Source organism: Panthera onca, chromosome F1 (genome assembly GCF_046562875.1).
Source record: "Panthera onca isolate mPanOnc1 chromosome F1, mPanOnc1 haplotype 2, whole genome shotgun sequence".
Lineage (NCBI taxonomy): Eukaryota > Metazoa > Chordata > Mammalia > Carnivora > Felidae > Panthera > Panthera onca.
In genome coordinates, this window is record NC_138355.1 from 14,846,515 (window position 1) to 14,866,404 (window position 19,890).

The following is a 19,890-nucleotide window of genomic DNA, read 5'->3' on the forward strand; positions in this document are numbered from 1 at the left end:
GATGTTTAGGAGCTTTAATTAGTAAGGAATTCAAAGCAGAATTTGGACTTCCATGGTAGATTAGAAAGAAAGTAACAATGTTTGTTTCTACAGCTTTGTTGGCTTTAAAGTTCCTATCTCTGGTGGCAATAAGGGATCTCTTTACTTCTTAGTACAGGGAGCACACCTTTTATATGGGAGATTTACTTCCTCTATTCAGGGGGACAGAAGGGGATCCGAGTGTCCTTGCACCAGCTGCTTAAGTAACTTTTATTTAAAATAATATGCCAAAGTGGCACATTTTGAGGCAGACTGTCCTTGGCCCCCACATTAGAAAACACTGGTCTTTAAAATATCTGTTTCTTAGAACACATTTTATAAAAGAGGACAAATCTTTAAAATATTGCATTTAATATATTATGAGCTTGATTTTTGGTCTCTTAGACTTTAACAAATGTATGCTATGCAGTCAGTTCAGCATTGATTTGGAAATAATTATAAATTCTTCTTTTAACACTCAAGCATAGCATGAGGGATGCGCAAAGAACCAAATGTCTTCTTGCCTGGCAATGTAGACAGATGGCAAACACCATGCTAATTTTTACAGTCACAGTCTCCTCCAAGAGGACACATAGGAGCAAAGCACCCTCTCTACTCTGAAGCCACAGAATTAATCGATTTTTGGCGATGGCGACCGCCCGAATGCCCTCGCTTCGCTGACGCGGTAACTAAGCCTGGAGAGCGGTCACGTGCAAGGCTGCACAGCCAGTCAGCGGCACCTTCAGGACAGAAACAGCCAGCTCACAAGACTTGCGGGTCTGCGCTCCTTCCACACCACAAGCAAGGTCACTCTGAGTGTCATCAGAAGGGAGCACAACCACAAAACCCTCGAGGGTAATACTTGCAAATACAAGAAGAAAATCGAACTAGTCGGAGTAATTCAGTTTGCGGGACGTGCAGAATTATGATAATGAACTGCTACCACTTGCCCTTCATCATTTCTGGGTGTTCTGACACGCCGGCAATATTTCAAGGAATGCACACGAGAAGAATGGCCTTTTCGGAGCTTTCTTCCCCAATGAGACAAGCTTGGCTGAGGCTCTGACAAAGATATAATAATTCAAACATCCTTACTTTCAGTGGGATGTCACCCATGGCTGCCTTTTAAAACTTATAAATAACAAAGATTTTTCATCTCAGTGTGCTTATGACAAGCCATACCAGACAATCCTTTCCTTTATTTTGAAGCAAACGAGTCGCTGATAGTATTTTATATTATATGGCTTCACTGAAGATGCAATTAAAACTCGTCGCTTTTTAGCTGACGTTATTTAAGCATCATAAGCCACACTAACCCCTGAATTGTTTATGCTGAACTATGGGCGAACTTTCTGGAACTATAGCTCTTAAAGGAAATATAAACACATCAGCAGCCATCGATTTCGAGGAACAAGCACCAGGGTGGAAAATGCAAAACGGACAGGACTGAATTTAAAATGCAATTTCATTTTCTCTTTAAATGCCTACATTAAAGGCTGACTACTAGGAGTAACCACTGTAAACAGATTCGCCTATCATGTCCTCGTTGCTTAACTCTTCAGTACATAATAGTTAAAATCTATCCTGAGCAGAAAATTCGACGGGCACGAGAAGTCACACGTGCTATTTAAGTGAGGACAGCACATAAACAACAGGACCACAAAAATATTATTAATAGTGCTGCTGTTCTCTGTCGCCGTGTAACGCACCATAACAACACTCCAAGCCGTCCCAAAGGTGAACGTGTTTCAAACTGCTGCGCTCCTCACTTGCTGGCTGAAGTCCCCCGGGCTGGTGCAGGACTGACCTACTTTCCCAGAGGCCTGCAGGCTGGCCTTGAGGAATGAAGGACCAGACTTTCCCAGAAGATAAGACCTGACCGCATTTGAAAATAGCTGCCACTGATGCCAACAAGTCTGTTCAGGGCCAGGTCGACGTACGACTAACTGCCTGGGCACCTGCTTCTCCTGCACGGAGCCCCCGCCATTTCCCGCACCTTCCCCCCTGTTAGAACCCTGTGGCTTTGTCTGGACAGGGAAGACGGCCTTTGAGACATCAGTCCACCATCTTCCCAGGATGCCAGCTTCCTGAATAAAGCAAACTTCTCTTTCCCACCATCGCTTGTCTCTCCAGCATTGGCTTTTTTTTTTTGACTGGCGAGCAGCCAAACTTGACTTGAGAATCCATTCTCTGTCCAGTAACAGAACCATCCCAAAATGTGGGGGCTCAAAACAACAATTGCTCAAGATTCTGTAGGTCGGCTGCAGTGGTTTCACTGGGGATCATTCACACAGCCGTGTGCGGCTGGAGGGTCAGCTGGGACGGCTCCCAAGGCTTCTTTTTCCTTGTGGGCTTTCATCCTTTGGAGGCCACACCAGGCTTCTTCATATGCGGCCACATAGAGTCCAGCGTGCAAACACTTATCACGCATCCCCTTGAGACATGTCTACTGACGTCCCTTTGGCCAATGCAAGTCACATGGTCAAGTCCAGAGTCAATGTGAGGGGGGACTGGACAAGGGCACGATACCAAGAGGTGTGATTCACTGGGGACCACCGCTGTAACAACCCACCGCGTGGTAATCCTCTCACCTGGCACTGAGTGGGATGTGGCAGGAGATGCTCTCGAAACAAAAGAAAAACTATAAACCGTTCTTTTACACTAAAAACTTCTTAGCAATGGAGAGTGAAAAAATAGCTGGGCCAGCCTTCACAGAACTCAGATAGGACACAGAATTCTGCAAACTAACAGCTTTCATGGAGCCACGCACAAGATACGTTCTCCATCCGCCAGTCAGGCTCGGGGCAAAAATCGCAGCAAACATGTATGGGATAAAGATGACCAGTCAACCGCTGTGGAGTAAACATCCTCCACAGTACAGGGCAGTAGACTCTTTGAACGCTGTCCACCTAAAGGGATATATTTGTAAACTTTAATCTGTATTAATTTATCTAAATATTTCAAAAGTTATGCATATTGGCTGAAAGCATGTAAAAACCTGTTCTAAAATATCAACCCAAAGACAAATTTGGGGTCTCTTTCACACTTCCTTTGCAAGCGTACAGCATGTGTTTGCCCCATGGATAAAGGAGGATAGTCTCAGATGAGGCCCCTGTGGCTTGGAGGCAATGGCAGTGAGTCAGAGCTTCTGACTGGCAACAACGGCAAAGTCATTCAGGGCAGCCCTTCCACAGAAAACTAAAAACAGTGGGTAAGATAGTTTTCAAAGAGTTTTCAAGCGAAAAGAAATGGGCTGGATGCTAAACAATTGTTAGCACAAACGTAAAAGAAAAACGGAGACCCAGGGGAATAAGAACAAAAGTCGCGTCTGCCTTGCCGGCATTGCCTCTGGCAAATCCAAACTTTAATCTGTACCCCATCACTGGGAGAGGGCAACAGAACCTAACAGAGTATTTTCCCTGTAATACTCTGGGACCAAAAGCTACGCCCTAAGGGTGAGTCAGCTAGAACCAGGCCTTGTGTGGCCCGGCAGCACAAATTCACATCACTTAGGGAGCCTGGGAACGTCCAATTCTGCACAATTCTGGTAACGGTCATCCAGATTGCTAATCCCTCCAGCCAAAACTCAGAAGCAAACACATCCACCCTAGATGTCAAGTAACTTCATCCTGTACCTCAAATAATTCATCTAGAAATGCCCAACACACATGTATATCACAAGCACGTTCACATCCACACACATCCAGACACATGACAATCAATACCACACAAACATTACCACACACACACGCGTGCGCACAAAAAAGTAAAAAAAGACCAACCTGAGGAAGAACCAGAAGAAACAGCACAGAACAGAGACAGCCACAGATAGTTCAGCTACTGGAACTGTCAGATGCAGACTGTGAAAGGACCAGACAAAAGGAAGGACTGAAAGACAAGGTGCAAGCATCATAAGGCAAGAGAAGTCCAAGCTATGAACAATGGATACTTAGGTTTGAAAAAGAATCTATGAGAGGACCAAGTGATAAAAAAAAATACAAAAATGAAAATAAGCACCAAACGGGCTGACAGAAGACTAGATGTACCTGATGGAAGAATTCTGAACAAATTCAGAATGAAGCACAGAGGAACAGAAAGATAGGATATAGCTAAGAGGATAGTTTCAAGAATGTGAGTAAAGTAAAGACATTTTCAGCCAAAAGAGTTCCTTATCAGTGAACACTCTAAGGGAAATTCTAAAATAAGCAAAACAATCCCAAACAGAATATCTGAGATAGACAAAATAATAATACTAAGAGGCCAAAAGTAGTGACAGCTAATTTTCAACTGGCTATATAGAATAATAATAATGAGTCATTAGGTTCACAAAAACTACAGAAAATACAACAGAAGTGGCATGTAATTCAGCAAGGTACAAAATTTAGCTAAACTGTTCCGAGATTCTTAGCCTTTCAAGAAGGAAGATACTACAAAAGCAAACATGAACTACCAGGACTTCATCAAGATAAAAAGCGTCTGCACAGGGGAGGAAACAATCAGCAAAACTAAAAGTCAACTGACAGAATGGGAGAAGACATTTGCAAATGACTTATCAGATAAAGGGTTAGAATCCAAAATCTGTAAAGAACTTCTCAAACTCAACACCCGCCAAAAAAAAAAATAATCCAGCCAAGAAAGGGGCAAAAGACGTGAACAGACACTTTTCCAAAGAAGACATCCACATGACTAACACACATGTGAAAAGATGCTCAACATCACTCATCATCAGGGCAATACAAGTCAAAACCACAATGAGATACCATCTCATATCTGTCAGAATGACTAAAATCAACAACTCAGGAAACAACAGATGTTGTGAAGATGAGGAATCCTTTTGCACTGCTAATGGGAATGCAAACTGGTGCAGCCACTCTGGAAAACAGCGTGGAGATTCCTCAAAAAATTAAAAACAGAACTACCCCACAAGCCAGCAACTGCACTACGAGGTATTTATCCAAAGGATACAAAAATGCCCATTCAAAGGGGCACATGCACCCCAGTGTTTATATCAGCACCATCAACAATAGCCAAAGTATGGAAAGAGCCCAAATGTCCATCGACAGATGAATGGATAAAGAAGATGTGGAATATATAAAATGGAACATTACTCAGCAATCAAAAAAAAATGAAAATATTGTCATTTGCAACAACATGGATGGAACTAGAGGGTATTATGCTAAGTGAAATAAGTCTGTCAGGGAAAGACAAATACCATATGATATCACTCATATGTGGAATTTAAGAAACAAAACAGATGAACATAGGGGAAGGGAAACAAAAATCAGATAAAAACAGAGAGGGAGACAAACTATAAGAGACTCAAATACAGACAGCAAACTGTGGGTTGCTGGAGGGGTGGTGGGCTGAGTGATGAGCATTAAGGAGGGCACTTGTTGGGATGTGCACTGGGTGTTATACATAAGTGATGAAACACTAAATTCTATTCCTTAAGTCATTATTACACTATAAGTTAACTAACTTGGATTTTAAAAAGAGAAGATACAGATATTGGTAAATTTTAGGCATTGATATTAAATATGCATGCTGTAGTTTCTAGGATAAGAACTAAAAGTATAGAAAAGAATGTACACCATTCAAACAAATAGACAAAAAATGGACTGAGGGGTGCCTGGGTGGCTCAGTGGGGTGAGCATCTGACTTCAGCTCAGGTCATAATCTCACAGCTCGTGAGTTCGAGCCCCATGTCAGGGCTCTGTGCTGACAGCTCAGAGCCTGGAGCCTGCTTCGGATTCTGTGCCTCCCTGTTTGTGCTCTGTCTGCCTATCTCTCTCAAAATAAATATACGGTAAAAAAAAAAAAAAATTATATACATATATATATTTAAATGGATTGAAAAATCCTCAATAAGTCAGAAAACGACCAAAAATAATAATAATAAATCAAATGAGAAAAAGCACAAAAGCAGATGGCAGGGTTAACCCCAAATATATTATAGTACGTGCATGAAAAGTAAGTGCTTTACATAAGACTCTTAAAAACTGAGAACTGAGGGTTGATGGAGGGTGGGAGGGAGGGGAGGGTGGGTGATGGGTATTGAGGAGGGCACCTTTTGGGATGAGCACTGGGTGTTGTATGGAAACCAATTTGACAATAAATTTCATATATTGAAAAAATAAATAAATAAAAATAAATAAATAAAAGTAAGTGCTTTAGAGTAAAAGACAAAGACTATAAAACTGAATTTCTTTAGGGAACCTGGGTGGCTCAGTCGGTTAAGCATCCAACTTCGGCTCAGGTCACGATCTCACAGTTCATGCATTCCAGCCCCGCATCAAGCTCTGTGCTGACAGCTCAGAGCCTGGAGTTCGCTTTGGATTCTGTGTCTCCCTCTCTCTCTGCCCCTCCCCTGCTCACGCTCTGTCTCCCTCTGTCTCTCAAAAATAAATAAGTGTTTAAAAAAAAAACTTTCTTTAAAAAAAAATCATTCAAAGACAAATTACATCAGACTAGATTTAAAAAGTAACTATGTTATTTAGAAAAGGCACATTTAGAATAGCATACTGAAAGTTTTAAAGTTTAAAAAGGATGAAAAAGACACACTGTGTGAACATTAACTAAAGTAAAGCCGGTGCAGGGGTGCCTGCGTGGCTCAGTTGAGCATCTGACTCTTGATTTCGGCTCACATCATCATGATCTCACGGTCATGGGATAGAGTCCCATGTCTGGCTCCACAGAGCCTGCTTGAGGCTCTCTCCCCGCCCACTGCCCCTCTCCCCCACTCACTTGCTCACTCTCTCTCTCTCTGAAACAAAAAATGAAATGAAATAAAATAAAGGAAAAGAAAAGAAAAGAAAAGAAAAGAAAAAGAAAATAAAACAAAGTAAGAAAAAAATAAGCCAGTGCAGCTCTATTGCTATCAAACAAAGTAGAGTTTAAGGTAAAATTCAGTGCTAGAGATAAAAATGATCTTTTTATAATACTAAAAGGTTCAATTTACCAAGAAAATATAACAATGTTAAATCTCCTAGTAACATACCCTCAAAATTACAATGTAAAAATTAACAGAATGACAAGGAAAAAGAGACAAATGACAAGTATAGAAGGAAATTTTAATCAAGCCTTGGTAATTGATAGACTAAGCTGACAAAAATATTAGTAAATACATGAAAGATTTGAACACATAATTCACAACCTTGACCTAATGACACAAAACAACAGTGGATTAAACATTCTTTTCAAGCACACTAAAATAATTGATTATACTAAGACAAAAGCAAGCCTCAACCAACTTGAAAGACACAGAAATCATGCAGAGTATATTTTTTAGACACCACACAATTCAGCCAGGATCCAATACAAAAAGAGAATAAAAAAACCTGATATGCTTAGACATAAATGAACATACTTCTAAATAACTACTGGATCAATGACAACTTATAAAAATTAGAGGGGCGCCTGGGTGGCTCAGTCGGTTAAGCGTCCGACTTCAGCCAGGTCACGATCTCGCGGTCCGTGAGTTTGAGCCCCGCGTCGGGCTCTGTGCTGACTGCTCAGAGCCTGGAGCCTGTTTCAGATTCTGTGTCTCCCTCTCTCTCTGCTCCTCCCCTGTTCATGCTCGGTCTCTCTCTGTCTCAAAAATAAATAAACGTTAAAAAAAAAAAAAAAAAGAAAAAAAAGAAAATATTTCAAATCAAATTTTTCAAATTTCACATAAAAAAGGAGAATGTGGTGCTAAGCAGTATTTAGAAGGAAGTTTATACCCTTAATTGCATATATTAAAAATACTGAAAATTAATAGAATATATAATTCTCAAACCAGTAACAGCAGAAAAGAGGAATAAAGAAAACTTGAAAGCAACTATCAACTTCAAATTGTGTACAAAGCAGAGGCACCATTAAAAAAAGAAGGTGAAATAAAAAAACATTTTTAAGAAAGGTAATTGACTACCAAGAAATGGAGGATAAATTCCAAAGAGAAAAATGATTCCAAAAGGACAGTCTGATATGCAAGAATTGGTGACAAATGAGTAGGTAAATCCAAGCAAACATCGCTGGTACGAAAGAAAAAGGGTAACATGCAGACAAAAACCAAATGCCCAAAACAACAATGAAACCATGTAATTCAAGAAAGAAGATTGGCACTAAGGTGTTCTAAACTCTTTTAAGACTACAGAAGGGTGAAGATATTATACAACCCTAAGCAATTTAAATTAAATATGTATGACAAAGTTTCACAGCTAACCACGAGAGAAATAGCATAGAATTATGTAAACCCCAAACCAATAGAGAATACAGTAGGTAAAACAATGGCCACCCAAAAATGTCCATGACCTAATCCCTGGAACCTATGAATACATTACTTCACATGGTAAAAAGACTTTGCAGACTTGATTACGACTGCAGGCCTTGAAACAGGGAAATTATTCTGGATCATTCTCGTGGGCTCAGTGTAATCACATTTGTCCTTAAAATCAGAGAATCTTTCTGGTTGCAGAGAACCAGAGAGATGTCAGTGTGAGGTCTCAGCCTCACAGCCAGGGAAATGTGGGTGGCCTCAAGAATCTCCTCGAGAGCCTCCGCAAGGGAATGCAACCTTACCAACACCTTGATCTCAGCCCAATGAGACGTGTGTTAAACTTCTGGTCTACAGAACTGTAAGGCAATACATTTGTATTCTTGAAGCAATGGAATTTGTGATCATTTGTTATGGCTTCAACAGGAAACTATAGAGGAAAAAGAAACTGAACAGAGGAAAAACACCTCAATTAATTAAAAAAAAAAAAAAAAAAAAAAAGCAAGAATGAAGAAAAAGTACAAAAGCACCAAAGCGGCCAAAGAGTGGAAATTGTACAAAAATGCCAAAAATACAACATATGTAAACTGTACATGTACTAATCTTACCAAGGAAAATGAAGGCATTTTCAGACAGAATTTTGCTTTTGAAAAAATGCTATGTGCTATTTATAAGAGACATACCTACAGCATAACATAGTATGACTGCAAGAAAAGAGGTGGCAAAAAAAGACATTAATTAATCCAAATATATTATCAATCATTCTAGGGGAAGATGGCCACGGCTGGAGCTGAAAAGAAAATTCAGTTCTAATCTGTTAACTAGGAGCCCTCTGACTAAGAATTATAAAGGAGAAGGCAGAATTTGACTTGATGTTTACAGAGGAAGAAATCTCAATTTCTCTCTGGGAATTTAAGAATGAGAGGGCATTTTTTCATGGCATTATTTGGGGTACAGTTATGCTGTTGTTGGGGCTATCATGTAATCAGTAGTAAGTCATCTTGGACAGTGAGACCATAGATAAGTAAAGAGAAAAAGGTTAGGGGGTGAATTTTTAGGAAGGCCTTGGTAATTGAACTGCATGACTTTAATGCAATTCCGTGCCTTTTAGCAGCCAAAACTCAACTGCTCACTATGGCCCTAGGACGTTCTGTAAAATAACAGTAGTTAGTACTGCGAGAGTACTTTTCAGGTGAGAGCACACCTAAACGAATATTCTGCTGCTCCCCTCCTCTGAGAAGTAACCTACACAAAACTGTTAGGCCAACTGGCTTTAAGACATAAAACCCCAAGGGGCGCCTGGGTGGCGCAGTCAGTTGGGCATCTGATTCCTGATTACGGCTCAGGTCATGATCTCACGGTTCATGAGTTCGAGCCCCACATGGGCTCGGCGCTGACAGTGCGGAGCCTGCTTGGGATTCTCTCCCTCTCTCTCTGCCCCTCCCCTGCTCACGCTCGCTTGCTGTCTCTCTCAAAATAAATAAACTTTAAAAGAAAAGAAGAAAGAAAGAAAACTCCAAGAACAGGAATATGTGCACTCTTCAGGGCACGTGAGTGACTTCGACTCCACTCCCAGGACGGTGCTCCCTCCTCCCTCCACTCCCTCTATCTGCTCTACCTCGTCTTTCTTCAACTATATGCTGTAGGTTTCTGGTCACATGTGGCGCCGCCCCTTTTGTCTCAGACCTGCAGGCCCTCAGGCCATCGTCCTCCCGCGTCCCCATGTTTAGCACAATGACCTGTGTGGAAGCCTGTCTCCGGTGCTCTGTCTCTTGTGCTGGGTGGGCTGTGAGGCGGCACAGAACCCGGACCAAGTGTGCGGGAGGAGTTTGCCACGCAGACCCCTCTCTCCCCCGGGCAGGCCCCGAGGTCAGGACTGGAGGAGGAGAAAAGTTTTGGAGGTGACAAAGAAGCCTGTATCGTTCACTGTGGCGATGGCTTACGGGGGTGCACTTATCTCCAAAGTCCTCAAGTGGCATGCATTCAATTAGCTACAGCTTTTTTATGCCCATTATAACTCGGAAAAGAGATTTAAAGAAAGCAAGCAGGTAGAAACGTGAGTCAAATGTCGTATTTCTGTAGTCTAAGAGAACTGGAAGGCCGAGGCCAGTTTGAGAGCTAAAGTGAACTATACTGAATCATCTGGATAACTGCCTCAAAATTAGCTGATGGGCAGCACAGAGATCAATTTTCCTTGGCGCTCCTATCATTTCTTTCTGGTGTAAAGAAGGGAGTTGAGTATGAGAAATACAACCGGGAGGGTACTGAGTTCATAAGTTATCCTTGTCCCCGTCCACACTGAGAATGAGGCTGAGTTACAGTTATTACATACAGGTTGTTTCTACGGGATCACGAGAGACGGTACGCGTACTTACTTCTCCAATGCCCTTTTTTTTTTTTTGTCATTTAAGTGAAAGAATACATTTTTTTAAACTCTTAAGTTCTGAAGAAGCTTATTTAAATCAGCCAAATGGTTGCTGGATTTACTAGCCCACACACAGTTAAGAAAGAATCAAAAAAGAAGATGGGGAAACAGTGTTAAGTCAGTAAAAATATAATACTGCATATATTGTTATTAATTATACAGCCCAAATATTTAAGAATTTTTTTAACATTTATTTATTTACCTTTGAGAGACAGACAACAGAGTGCGAGTGGGAGAGGGGCAGAGAGAGGGAGACACAGAGTCCGAAGCGGGCTCCAAGGCTCTGAGCTGTCAGCTCAGAGCCTGATGTGGGGCTCGAACCCATGAACCACGAGATCGTGACCTGAGCCGAAGTTGGACACTGAACCGACTGAGCCACCCGGGTGCCCCAAATATTTAAAATCTGTCTTCATATTCTTCTGGTCCTCCTCTTTTGAAATCAGTCCCACTCAACAGTATTTATCAACTTATTAATTAGAGGCTTAATGGAAAGAGAATGAGTTTGAGGCATATACAACAACGTTTACTGGTTTCTTTACTGTCCAAATCTACGACCGTGGCCAAGCTACTCAACTGTGCTGTAAAATGGAATCAATGACATTCACTCTAGAGAAATAAGACTAATATATATGCAAATTGTAATTGCTATACGCATTATTATTTTATTTTGATCGGGTCATACTATTAACCCTGTTTCCCTAATTCATTTACTTCTGCTAGTTTAAATGAAAGCTTAAAGTCGTCTTGAACTGAGATTCACATGAAAAGTGCCTATCACAGTGCTTGGCATATATGTGCTGAAAAACATGTAAGCTATAAATATTTATTACTTGCAAATAAAGGAATTAGGGTAGATGTTTCCTTAATCTCATAGACTTTCACCACGAGATCTCATAACAATGAGATTCCTCTTTATCTAACATCCTATTTTTTCCCCCCATTTCAGAGTTATTCTGGGAATGGTCTTCTTTTTTTTTATGAGGTATTCACCACCCCTCTGATACATCACCACTTGTGTACTAATATCCACAATGAGCACCAGAGCACCCCGAGATTACAAAAGGCTTGTAAAAAGGGCTATCAGGGGCTTGTAAAGAGGTCACAGAAAGAATATTACTACCGGAGTTACTCAGATGTTACGTAACCAGCTAGTTTTTTTGTTGGTAGACCTCAAAATATAGTTTGACAGATATTTTTTCGTCTCAAATTGAAGGGTATCTGGAGCTTTTTATATTGATAGCTTTACCTTCCACCGGCGGTCCCTACTTTTAATTACTACAATAATCACTCCACACTGCCAAGAATCCCCCAAGATAAATATAATATACAAGCCAGAGAAACCGAAGCCAATAATGATGACAAAAGAAGTCAAATTTCAATTCAAATACAGTCATTCTAGCCTCAGAAGGTTGAAAACTCATAAAGGTAGAGACTGAAAATGAAAATGTCACTTTAGCAATGCTGAAAATTGATATGCAGGAGAAAAACCTTACTAAAAAGTCCTTGTTTTCAGAACAGGCTGATTTTTCAGCTGCATCTCCAACATTTTCTGTCTCTCTTCTAAATCAGAACTGAGGAAAAGTCAGGGCGACAAGTGCAGCTTTGACCACCAGTACAGAGAGAAGGCTAACGAGACAACTGGAAGGTTCCATGCCGCAGCCTCTCACCGTCACAGGAAGAGCCGCGTGCACTGGGAGGGAAGGGAGGAGCTGGACAGGTCAGCCAGAAGCTCTGCCTCCAGACATAACTGTGTTCAGGGGCATAAACGGATTCATTCATTGATTCAACAAATTTTTGTGGGGCATTCCCTGTGAATAACTTACTGCCTGGGGCATCACAAGAACGGTCTTGAGGCATACAGTTGTGAACAAGACAGGTAAGTTTCTCTTCGCTATTGTGTTATTTTATTTTTATAACACTAGCTCATTCTTTCTTCGCTGGATCAGTCAATATTTATCAGACAGGCGTTAGGTCTGTGTATAAAGCTCAAAAATCAACGACACTCACTACAAACAATCTAGACAAAAACATCTTTGTCAACTAGATCAAAGGTCATCATTTGTAAGCAGGGAGGACATTTTTGAAAAAGGAAAGGGCAGATCATGAATTTAAAATTGTTATTCACTGACTGATTTAGCTAACACAAATACGCATAAGGAGATGTGCTACGTGCCAGAAGACATACAAATGAACTGAGACAGAGAGAGGATGACCGCTTTCCAGCACGCCTATTGCTACCACCCTCATTCAGGCTATTTTGCTAATTAAAGTTCTAAAAAAAATGTCAACCTGTCAACCGTCAAACAAGTCAGGCAGAACAATGGGTTCTTTCCAGTAAACAACCTACAACTTTCTGCCTTTGAATCTCTTCTTAGTCCTTATTCCTCTGATCAGCATTCCCTCCTCTCAGCCTAACTGGGTAAAAATCCAATTCATCTTTCAGGATCCAGCTCAAATACCTTCACAAAGCCTTCCCCGATCTTCCACAACAAACTACTTTCTTCCGTTTCCACCGAGATTATGGCACTCACTACCTTTCTCCTATAAGCCATGTTTGTCCTACACACCAATACTCTTTTGTGTTCAAACATTCTCAGTTCCCAGTTAAATGCATGTTATGAAGAAAGATGAGGGCGTATAAAAAGTTTGTATTTTTTTTCTCCAGAAAATAATCACTGCCTAAGACTATGGGCATCACTTTGTTATCTGAGTGAAAAACAAATCACTGAATCTACTCCTCAAAATTCTAAAAATGTCCTAACAGCGCATCGGATCACTGAATCAGAAAAGTGTCTATGTTGCAAAAACACAAGATAGAAATGAGAAATTAGACTTCGGTATCAGGACATACATAATGTTTTAAGAATGAAGAAAAGATTTTCTTACTTTTCTTTCCTACTGCCCAGCTGGCGAGCTGTGTATTGATCCCCATAGTCAATTAGCACCAGCTGTCGAGAAAAGACGTTCACTTTGTTGCCTATAAATAAATCTTCCAAGTGAAGATCATCATATTTGGTCCGCTTTAAAAAGGTACGGTGATTCTTCACATCGTGCTAAAACAAAAACAACACAGTAAGACAAATAGTTCTCCAAAGAGAAGGTTAATCTTATTATAAATTAAAAATGATTCTTCATTCTGCTTCATTAAACATTGGCGACACTGTTTCACTTTTGCTACAAATACAAATTGCATTTCTTTTAGAACTTCTGTATTTCCTAGCGGGATCCAATAATAACAGAAAAACTTATTACAAATTTAATACTTTAATAAACCATGAATAGAAAGATTTGTTCATTGCCAAACCATTTCAGCAAATTAGTGTTTCCGAAATCCCAGAGAGGTTCCAAATTTCAGCTGTCTTGCCTAGACAAAACCCCAGTACCAAAGAGATCTACCTGTAAAAGGGTTGCCAGTGAAGAGACACAAAGAAATATGTGCGACTCTTAACCTGATCTTCTTCAATCTGACTTCTTGGAGAGATAACAGCTTTCAATATTGGTGACATATTTAGGGCCATGATAATCTTGATCTGCAACCACTTACCGCCTATTGCTTAATCTAAAACATGAACAATCCCACATCCGTTTTATAAACAAAAGATATGAATTACTATTTTCACATTAAAGATAAAGGTACAAAGTTACCCTCTTGTATTGGAATTGAAACACCAAAAAAAGAATTCCCAGTAATAAAAGAAAAAAATATATTATGAATTTTCAAAAGCAGCGACATAAAAGGCAATCCTATTCCTCTCCCTATCCCACATTCACTCCCTCTGCTGATGTTTAAGGGGGGAAAAAAAAAAGGCTCAATTACCATTTCAACAGATCCATCCCCTGGGTAAAATAAAAGCTCATAACGTCGAAAAAGTGAAGCATTCGGATCATACCACTCGGCAATGAAAACGAATCTTTCCCCGTGATTCTGCAAAGAAAGAATTAACATTAACGTATAAAATATAAGCACTTCTTGCATAAACCATCTACGTTGAAGGCAAGAATTACCAAAGATTTGTTAACAAGTACATCTGTTACTATTTATTTATTACATTCAAGGATTCTTCTTTCAACCATATATCAGTTACCAACATACCTTCAGAAATACTTCCTTCTAATTTCTCATTAAGTATCCTCAGCTATCTCAAAGATGACTTATGAACTGCTTAATACTTCACAACCACCCGATCACCCTGAGTAAATTAACAATTTTTTTAGAACATGAGCTCCTGCTCGGACTACTGTAATAATTCAGCACATTTACATATAAACAGATCTGAAAGCAGATTTACATATAAACAGATAATAAACTGCTGTGAGAAAAAAATTCTGAGAGGCTAGCTCTCAATTACATGAGATTTTAACTTTCCTAAATTTAAGAATCCAGCAGAATTCGAATATTGTCATCATTAAAGTCACAGTAAACATCCTTTCTTTCCTTCCTAATTTCACACGATAGTATCTTTTTACAGAAATTGGAGAATGTGTTAGTCTAGGTCCTCTGAGAAGCAGACACCGAGACAGGATTACACTTGGCAAGAATTCTATTCCTGTAAGGGCAATTCCTAGAGGAGAAAAATGGGGAGGGATCCAGACCACAGTACAAATCTGACTGGAAGGAAGGAAAAGAGAGAAGGGAGGGAGGCATCATTCCAGATTGCTGTACAGTCTAAGGAGGGTTCAGCAAGACTGGCAGGCAGTGCCCCGGCCAGGGAGCCCTCAAGAGTTCCTTGACATCCGGGGACCCGCCTGCTTGAGTCTCCCTGCTCCTCAAAGGCACCAGTTGGGAGTAGCCCTTGGGAAGCGTGTCTTAAGTGCAAAGGCAGCATCGGATTTCAGAGCACAGCAGGTGGGGCCCATGCTCATAGCTGACGGTGTGTGAGGTGCATTCCTGTGCCTATCACACAGGATGAAGTGAAAAAATAAGTCAAAGAATGACCCTCTTTCCTTGACTGTTAAGCAGGACTTCCAATCATGCATGTTGTTAAAAATAGCTTAGCCCCAAAGGTCCTTCATTATAATAAGGAAAGGAGGACATACAGGACATGTAAGGAAGAAAGGAATCTAGTTTTGTTGCTAATTCTTAACTTAGCATCTGATTCTCTGGTTAGGATACACGGATAGGTTTTTTTTATGTTTTGTTAATAATTTCTTTTGTGTTAATAATTCCCTTATATATTCTAATGGTAGAAGGTGTATGGCTAGTTATGTTTATGATTATACTCATAAACTGTACTGTAAAAAGTTTTAAGACGCTATTTTATTTTTCCCACAATCATCCACAAAGACATATTTAAGCAACGCTAATTATTAGCTAAGAGAAAATGAAGGTAAATTAAGAGACATACTATGACATTCGTGAAAGCCTTCCTTCACACATTTTTTTTCATATTCTTACAAATACAGCTTCTTAAAGTTTAGGTTTCACTGTGCGGTTCTAGTGTTGTGGTCCCCTTATAATAGAAAATTTAAATATTACCAGCTTACTAAATTTTTTACTCTCTATATTAAAATATTCACTCACTCGAAGACATCATTGAAATATTTCCTTCACTAAAATAAATAAATGAAATTAGAAAATGGAAGAAGTATGGATGCATCTAACTGAAGGTGATGGGGCAGGATGGTGAGGTCAATGAAAAACCAATGAAACTTGGCATCATTTATCCAGGGAGGCCCAAACACAAAACTAACCAATCGCACTGCTTAATTCTGAGGCGGGTAATAGAATTTTGCACAATACGCTATACGTTTAAGCTATTAAAACAGTTTTAATATAAAGAAAATAAATGGAGGACCTACTGTTTCTGACAAACTAGCTTAGAGCAAACCAAAGCAAGAAGAACTAGAAAAGTGGGATATGAAAAAAATATCTGTCTGAAAACCCTGGGGAGCCTCTAAGGCAGCCAGAATTTGATGATCCCGGATCTGGAAAGGCAGGAAGCTTACTGAGGTGGCCCAACATTCTTTGTGCTGCTTTTACTTGAGGACATGTGTTGAGTCTTATGTCAGCCTGGACAAGAGACAGAGAAGCTTAAGAAGAGCCAGCAGAGGAAAGCTGCCAAGAGGCAGAGAAGCCAGCAGAGCTTCTGACAATGTCACAGGGATATGGAGTGGCCAAGATTTGCGGGACAAAGATCCCGGGGAGAAGGACATTATAGAAAAGTGAGCTCATACCTGTGTTTGTTCTCTAGCCTCACAGCATGGGGAGAGAAAAGTGGGTGTCTAAACCCACTAAAGAGGAACTCTCTTAACCCTCCCACCTTTTTGTTGATTCCTGGAGCACAACACTCTAGGAGCACAGGTAAACAAAAGGGTCAACTGTCCCTTACAAAGTTTACAAGTTATATGTTCACTCAACGCTTACTCCTTGACCACACTGAGGGGATACTTTCCCCATTCTAGCTCCCTGCATCTCCTGAAGTTCAATGATAAGCTATCAGATACACCAAGAAAGAGAACCAAGAGAAAAAGCAGACAATAGAAAGAGATCCATGAGTAGCTTACCTATTATCTGACAAAGGCTTGAAAACAATGAAGATAGGTATTAAAAAAATACATTGAGATGAAGAATTTCACCAGAGAGCCAGAATCTTTTTTTTTAAGTCAAGTGGAAATTCGAGAACTAAAAATAACTCTAATATAGCATTCGCTAGCTAGCAAAAAATATCCTCTAAAAAGTAAAGGTGAAATAAAGACATTTCTAGATAAGCAAAAAGAGAAAACTTATTACCAGTGTGCCTGCATTAAAAGAAATTCTAAAGGCAGTTCCAAAGGAAAAAGGAAAATTATACCAGATGATTCAAGGAGTTAAAGAAGGGGCTGAAAAACAGTGGAGACGTAAACATGTGGGTAAATCTAAATAAATATTATGCATGAAAATAGTAATAATGCCTTGTGGGATAGAAAATACATAGAATTTGGATGTATGTCAAAATGAATATAAAAGGTGTAAAAGGTAGACAATGTTCATCAAATTATGTACAGCAAAGAAAATATCTCCTACATCAGTTGCTCGACCTGTTCTCAAATTCCAACGAATATTCGTGAACAAGAATCTCTCTTAAAATAACAGATACGTGAATCAGGGACGTTCTGTTCAGTTTTCCAACCTCTATTATGTTAGAATGAATCTTCTCCCTCTCCTACTCCTCAGACAATGGGAAAACATTTCTCAGACTGTTTAACAAATCAGTGACATTCAAACTTTAAGAAATGAATGGCAACCACTAATCATGACAATAACAATAATTTTTAAAGTACCTACTAAGTAGCAGGCTCTTGATATGATCTCATTTCATTTTCACAACAGACAAAATAGGTAGTACCCCTATTTCGTGGACAAGGATAGTAAAACTTAAAATTTTTGAATGTTGGTCCAAGGTTACATAACAAAGAAATAAGTGGGAACTCACTATGCTCTGTCCCATTAAACAGCACTGGCTATGAAAAATGACACAAAAGCCACTATTTATGCTGCTTTAAATCATTTTCACTGTGAGCATTAGTTATTCTAATGTAGTCATAAGCTCTAAAGGAAAATAATAAAGCAATTACTTTTTTAAGGTAAAGGGGAAAAAAGGCCAACAGAAACCAAAGGTCATACTTTATTGGGAAAAGAATAAAAGAGTTGTTAGCTTTAAAAATTCCCTCAGAACCACCTAATGATTGATGTTGACGGAAAAGTCTGCAACACTACACAGCACTTAAATAAATCTCTGATAAGTAAGCATCACAGAGAAAGAGAGACAGAAACTATACCCACAAGATTTCAAAAATGCCTAAAGTTCTATCTGACCTCTTAGATTTTAAACTAGAGTTTCAGAACAGCATCTACAAGCATCTACAAAGAAAAAAAAATCCTTCATATTCTCTTGGAAAATTATCCCATTCCTTCATTTATAACTGTGATTTATCTCAACAAGATTATTTAAAACTACATAAAAATAATAATGGAATTTCCATTTATGATGAGGAAAACTAACTCTCAAGCAGGTACCATGCCCTCTATGAAAAAGGGCCAACTATGCCAGGTACAAATTGTAGCCAAATGCGATTTAAACTTCACTTTCTGATTTATCTTTGCAGTAGAAAGTCTGGTTACTTCGAAGAGTCAAAAGATGCCTCGGGGTGCCTGGGTGGCTCTGTCGGTTAAGTGTCCAACTCTTGATTTCAGCTCCGGTCATTATCTCACGGTTGTAAGACTGAGCCCTGCGTTGGGCTCTGTGCTAGGCATGTAGGCTGTTTAAGATTCTCTCTCTCTCCCTGTGCCCCTCCCCAGCTCGTGTACATGCGATCCTCTCTCTCCCTCTCTCTCCAAAGAAATGGAATGGAGTGGAGTGGAGTGGAGTGGAGTGGAGTGGAGTGGAATGGAATGGAACGGAATGGAATGAAAAAGATGTCTAGAGGTATAGCAGTGGGACTTCTGGACTGGGCACGAAACAGGAGTGCACCTGAATGTCCCATTCAGGCTAGCCTTTTGCTCGCTGCCTGATATAGACACACCCACACACCTCCAACACCAAAGTTGCCTTTGAAATTTAAACATTTCTATTTTTCAGCTAAACTGAGCAAAGTCTAACAAAGAATGCGATTCCCCTTACATTATTGTCTTTTACTTATTTTTTACTTTACATCCAAGGTAGTTACCATAGATAATAATGATTTCAGGAGTAGATTCCAGAGACTCATCCCCTATGCATAACACCCAGTGCTCATCCCTACAGGTGTCATGCCCATCACCCCACCCACAACCCCTCCAGCAGCCCTCAGATTTGTTCTCTGTATTTAAGAGTCTCATGTTTTGTCCCCCTCTTTGTTTTTATATTATTTTTGCTTCTCTTCCCGTATGTTCATCTGTTCTGTATCTTAACCCCTTTTATTATTTTAATGATGTCAAAATTGAAAATCATTTTGTTTGAACCCTTCACTTTATGGGTAACAAAAACTGAGGCCCAGTGAATATAAATGACTTCCATAAGGTTACAGAGCTAGTTCATGACCGAGCCCGACCAGGAAGCTACACGTGCTGTGACTCAGAGATTTCCATGGGACCAGACCTCCAGGGCCAACTCAAGAGGGAGAAACTAACACGGAAGTAGTACGAAGGGACACCTCCATTTTTGGGTCACAGATCTGTGGAGAACGTCACTGACTGGATGGTCACAGGGACACTAAAGGTTTCAGCTTCCATCGG

At 39.9% G+C, this 19,890-nt stretch overlaps 1 protein-coding gene across 2 annotated transcripts in view; it reads right to left on the reverse strand.

The window, feature by feature from the left end:
• Positions 1-19,890, reverse strand: part of NME7 (NME/NM23 family member 7) — a 255,456-nt gene that overhangs the window by 192,031 nt on the left and 43,535 nt on the right. For both annotated transcript variants that reach the window (XM_078441321.2, XM_078441322.2), the window contains exons 2-3: positions 14,515-14,622; positions 13,584-13,750 (exon numbers count right to left, since the gene is read on the reverse strand). In XM_078441321.2, coding sequence (XP_078297447.2) covers positions 13,584-13,750; positions 14,515-14,622 — 275 coding nt within the window. The remainder of the gene's footprint in view (positions 1-13,583; positions 13,751-14,514; positions 14,623-19,890) is intronic.